The following is a 5729-nucleotide window of genomic DNA, read 5'->3' on the forward strand; positions in this document are numbered from 1 at the left end:
AGGAGCCCCAGTCAGGCCCACGACACAGGAGGCCGCGCCTGGGGATGTGGTGCGTGGATTTGGGGCAGAAAAGCTGAGGACCTGGCCTAGAGGCCCCCAGGAAGCCAGAGCCTGAGCTCCCTGCAGTGCAGCCAAGCATGAGCAAGCCCTTCTGTGTCTGCAAAAATCAAGCAGCACAATCCTTCCCAGAGTCAGCATTGGCCCCTGTGAGCGCAGGGGAAGTCACCGCTCCTCCCAGGCAGTGGTGGGCTTGCCAAGCTGGTTCTTCACAGGAATAGCCAGGGCACCCTGACCCTCGCTTATTACCCTTTTTTTAAATTTCATTTTTTTAAATATATCTCTACTAGGGGCCCAGTGCACGAATTCGTGCCCCTTGAAAGGAACTGTAGGCGGTGAGGCTGCGGTAGGCACAGGGGCGGGTCTCAGCCCATCCTCCGTGACCCCACCAGGCTTCTCCAGCTGCAGCCCCCTGTCCCCTGTCTGCCACTGCAATCGCCCCTCAGGAGCAGGGGGAGGTAGAGAAGCCCCCACTGCTCGCACCCGCTGATGGCACCAAGGGATCAGGACTGGCACCAGCAGTGGGTGCAAGCGGGGCCAGCGCCGACAGCAGGTGCAAGTGCCAGGCGGGATGGCTTTGCATGGGAGCAAAGAATTTTCCGTAACCACCAGAGGCTTGCCCCAATGACAGCGACCGGCACCCCACCTTGGTCTGGTGTCCCCGCTCACCTGCTCCACCATCCCACTGCAGCCAACAACCGCCATGTTCCGCACACGCCCCCTGGTGGTCAGCGCACATCATAGCGACTGATTGTTCGGTTGTTCAGTTGTTCTACCATTTGGTCTATTGCATATTAGCCTTTTATTATATAGGATTGATTTCAGAGAGAGGGAAAAAAGGGGGAGAGAGAGATAGAAACATCAATGATGGCAAAGAGTCATCGATAGGCTGCCTCCTGCATACCCCATACTGGGGATGGAGCCCACACCCCGGGCATGTGCCCTGAAACTGCGACCTCTGGGTTCACAGGTAGCCGCTCAACCATTGAGCCACACCGGCTGGGCGACAAAGGTCAGTCTCTACCTTAACTGAACCTGTCTGCTGTCCTTCTGCATCTGTGATACCAACCTTTGGAATGTCAGCGTAATTTCCTTTTTCCAGACCCCTCAGGGCCGATCTCAGCGCCAGAGCAGAGAGCACAAAACCCCTCACTGTTATTGTTATCATGTCAATTAACTGTTAACTACCCTAGAATCACCAACGTAATAATTTCTATTCCTTTTACTTTTTATCCAATCCCAGAGATTCCCCTTTCCCCATGCCCACGCGACCCTTTGCCTTCTCCTGCCTCCCTAATCTACCACCAATGGATTTCTTGTTTCTCCCTTTTGCCCCCTCCTTTGATTGTAATGCATAAAATAAGGTGCAGAACTGCCATTCCCTGGAGCACTTTCGTAATCCTTTGAGAGTTTGCTTACTGGCAATTGTCAGTTTGGCTCAAATAAACTCACAAAAATTCTTACAGGTTTGGACGTTTCTTACGTGGACATCAGAACGCTTTAAATTCCTACGTGGTTCTTTTTCCTGAGGCTCTGTGGTTCTGGGAAGCGTTACTCATAATTCTGCTCCTAGTACCACCTCTGCAGCCTGAATAGGTCCCTGGGCACTGGGCCTGGCGACAGGGCCAGGGCAGAGCAGGGAGCAGAGGGTGATGCCCTGGGCTGGCAGAAAGAGCCTGGCTCACAGCGTGTGCCCAACCTGACTCTGCCTGGCCCAGGGCAGGGGCTGGCGCTGCGAGTCCCAGGGCAAGAGTCAGCCTTCTCCCAAGTTCGGCTGAGGAAGAGCAATTACACCCATTTCCTCTGGGAAGAAAAAAGAATGGATTCAATTCCGTGTCTGTGGCCTGGTCCGGCCCACGATTCAGTGGTTGTGGGGCAGGGCAGCAACGGCTACAGGGCCAAGTGCTTAGGTGCCACCAAAGTGCCCAGGTGCCAACCTCCTGCCAACCACAGGAATATTACCCCTCCACCCCCACCCCTTCGAGGCAGCCCCGGAAACTGCACCCAGGACCACACAGGGGAGTGGACATCCCATGAGACACCCTCCTCCTCGCAGCACCTGGAAGGAGACTTGGGGGGGCGGGGGGTTGCCACTGAGGGAGAAGAAAGAGGCTGAGCCCATCTGTACAGGCTCCTCCATGAAAAGGAGGGGTCACCCCTTGCCAGCTCTGCTCAGCCCCTGGCGATCCTGTGTGCCTCCTTCCCCTGCCGCCTCTACTAAATCATTGCAGTTAAGCTGTCACCATTATGGAAGCTGCCCCCTAATGGGGTCAGAGCCCCTGGCTCTGCCTCTTCCTCCTCATGGGGACAGACCTGGCGATGGCCATTGTTCTCAGGCTGGTGTGTTAAGCCGCCCTGTGCTTCTCTGAAAGATAAATTGCGTGTCTGCCCCGAGGGAGGATGGGTCACGTGGCTAATGCCTCTGCTTAAAGCCCATTTAGTGAGGAGCCCACTCGAGGTTGTTTTTGGGGTTTTTTTTACGTTTTCAATATATTAAAAAGTAACAGTATAAAAATGCTATAGTTATTAAAAAGGATTAAAATATATCAAAGAGTGATTTTGTATATTAAGTTCTACAATTAAAGGGAAACATCTTGATACATAAAAGTTTTAACAGGATTTGAACATTTTAAAATCAGAGTGTGTAAGACTTAACTCTTTCAAATGTTCAAACAGAAAGACATGTACAACCCCTATAATAAAACGTGTCCTTGCACACATACCCTGAGTAAGAGGCAGCACTTAAAGGCTTTGTGAACCTTTCCCAAACAAGCATGCTTTCATAAATCATTTTATCTGACTCTGTATTTGCATTTTTGTTCTTCCTAAAAAGGAGAATTTACACTAACACTGAATTTTTAATTAAAAAGAAAAAACATTTACAGATATTTAACTTCCTGAGTGACTTCAGTTATTCAGTCAAACACGATTTAATGAGAAAATTCTAATATTTTAGAATGAAATAGGAAGTGTAGATTTACACTTGATATCCAATTAGAGCAAGACTCAAAGAGCATGTCACAGACCTTATACACCTACATTCTCTATGAAGTTAAACAATATGATTATTCTCAAACTTTATCAATAATCTTCCTCAAATGTTAGTGAAACGAATCATTGAAATTACATTTTCTCATTTGTTAACAAAATACTACTGTATTTTTGACTACCAACTTGAATGTTTTCTATTATATACACAAAATGTGATTCACTAATAAGCAGGTCCTTGCAATACAATAGAGAATAGATCATTAAAATATTTGCTTTATGATACAACCAATACATATAACACATGCCTTCCTCAATTTCTAAAAAGATTAGAAATTGCGGAACTTTCTTTTGCGCATTGAACGCTTTTTCTTCATGAAACCCTGAGGTGAAAGGTTATTAATGTAAAAACAGTAATCACAAGTCTTCTCATTTCTGTATTAGACTATAGCTACATGTTTTAAAAGTTTTATAAAGAAATGTGGCATCTTATAAAACTGCTCTGTACAGTTTTAACAAAACATTTCCAGACCAACTTAGTCCGAAGGGCCTAGGATGACCCTATAAAAACAATGTCCTTTGAACACTTGCTAGTTTCGAGATGAATGCCACTTTCCAGCTCTACTGCTGTCTCTCCTGTTATCGTGGTCATGGCTCCAGCCATCGTGATTCCTGTCTTCATAGAAGTAATCATCTCTGTGTCCTCTGTAATGCTGCTCACGGCTATAGGGTCTGTCTGCTAGGTAGGGATGAGAACTCTGCCTGGCTTTACGCAGTGATGATGGTGTATCTTGACACCACTGGGAGCTTGAAGACTGGTTATAACTATGATTATGTGACTGAACTGATGGGGAAAATCCTGATTGATCAAGATGTGGAGAACCGAATTTCCCGCCATATGACATCTGTCTCAAAACGTTGTTCATCACTGCTTGTTTCTGAAAATTTTCTGGAAAAGAGAAAGATCTCTGAATTATCTGTGGTGATGGAGTCATGTTATCCATAGTCCTTTCATGTCTGTTAGGAGATGTGGAGGTAGGCCTTGAATTTCCAACATGATGCTGGGAATATGACAAACTAACATCCTGTGAGGCCTGGCTACTTCCTGATCTAAACTGAACTTGGATGGGCCTTCCAAAAAGTTTTATTCCACTAAGTAGATTCATTGCATAAGGAACAGACACTTCATGTTTGAAATTCACAAATGCAAACTGCTTGGGTTTACCATCCTTATCTTTTGGAATTTTCACTTTTATTACTGGCCCCGCCTGGTGGAAAAGCTCGAAAAGGAGCTCCTCGGTCACTTTAGTTTCCAGGTTGCCCACAAAGAGAGTGCGATCCGCTGGCCGCCGCCCCCATCTCAGCGTCGCCCCCTCCCGTGCGAGGCCAAGGGGTTGTCGCCGACGCTCCCACTCTCGAGGTTGTTTTTAATAGATAGATTAGGGAGGAATTCAAAAAAGACAAAAGGACACGGTAATTGGGTTTCCCCTTGGCCTACAAGTTTGTCCTCAGACAAAGTAGTCAAAAAGGCTAGGTTTGCTCAAACTGTTGTCTGGGAGAGAGGGAGAGTCAGCAAGGGGGAGAGAAGGTGCACCCCGGGCCATGAGACCTGTTGGGACAGAGCCCCGCGCTCCATCCCTTTCACACGTCAGTGGAAGTATTCTGTAGGCTACCTGAGCCCCGGGTCATCGGGACCCACAATCCTCACGCCAGAGTCCATGCCACGCCCTGCCCGGACCCAGAGGTCAGGCTGAGGCCTTGAGCAAACCGAGATGCTGGACAGCAGCCCCCGGCCTGTCCTGTAAGTGCAGAGTTGGACCAGCCAGACACCCCACCCAAGAGGTGGCCTGTGAGCAGGGTCAAGGGTCCCGCACAGCAAACGACCGGGTCTCAGCAGCAGCGAGCCCTGCCTCCTGCCCAAGAACCTCAGGGCCAAGGAGCTCCTACCCCGATGCATGACCCGGGCAGGACCCTTGGCCGTTCCGGCCTCAGTCTCCCGAGCTGCACAACACAAAGAGGGAGGGGCCGTGGGGACAGGCCTCCCTCATCTGCCTGATAAAAAACTGCACCGAAAACTTTCAAATGCAGCCAATCTGTCAACACTTCCTGAGAAGCTGGGCAGGGGGGAGGGCTCTCAAATCTATCGGCTCTAGCTGGCCCTCCCTCACACAGGCAGGCACTGCTGCTGGGCTGCACACTTCCCTCTGGGTGTGCTTCCTGCCCCCACCCCACAGGCCTGGGAGTGGGTGCCCGTGGGAAGGCCGGGCGGGGCTGCAGGCTGAGAGGCTGCCGTCTGAGGGCCACAGCCCCTCATCCAAACGCCTGAATTCTTAAGTGTCCTTCCTTCCCTAAGGGGTGCCAGAAAACATGGCCTCCAAACCGTTACCTCAAAAGCACAGAACTGGGGGGGCCCGGTGTCCACAGCCCCAAGTTTGGACCGGATCCTTCTCAAAAGTCAGCCTCCTCCTGTTCACTCACCTCCCCCCACTCCCCTCCTCTCCCTCTCCTCACCCCTCCCCACCCCCCAGCCAGCTGTTCAGGGGCAGCTTAAAACGGCTGCTCAGACTCTTAGAGCCGCAGAAAGCACTCAGGAGTTGGAAATCAGTCCCACTGATTTCCTTAAAAAGGGGGCTCACAGAACATAGGGCTTTCCAATGGGGAGACCCTGTATAGACACTTCTCCG

At 49.9% G+C, this 5729-nt stretch overlaps 1 protein-coding gene across 1 annotated transcript; it reads right to left on the reverse strand.

Annotated features, from left to right (window-relative positions):
- Positions 1 to 3082: 3082 nt before the first annotated feature.
- LOC118669482 (RNA-binding protein 7-like) lies at positions 3083 to 4352 on the reverse strand. The gene has a single exon (XM_036335568.1). It carries the CDS (start codon positions 4209 to 4211, stop codon positions 3636 to 3638), a length of 576 nt encoding a protein of 191 aa, XP_036191461.1. The 5' UTR covers positions 4212 to 4352; the 3' UTR covers positions 3083 to 3635.
- Between the last annotated feature and the right edge of the window lie 1377 nt (positions 4353 to 5729).

The sequence above is a fragment of the Myotis myotis genome, unplaced genomic scaffold (assembly GCF_014108235.1).
Source record: "Myotis myotis isolate mMyoMyo1 unplaced genomic scaffold, mMyoMyo1.p scaffold_m19_p_14, whole genome shotgun sequence".
Taxonomy (NCBI): domain Eukaryota; kingdom Metazoa; phylum Chordata; class Mammalia; order Chiroptera; family Vespertilionidae; genus Myotis; species Myotis myotis.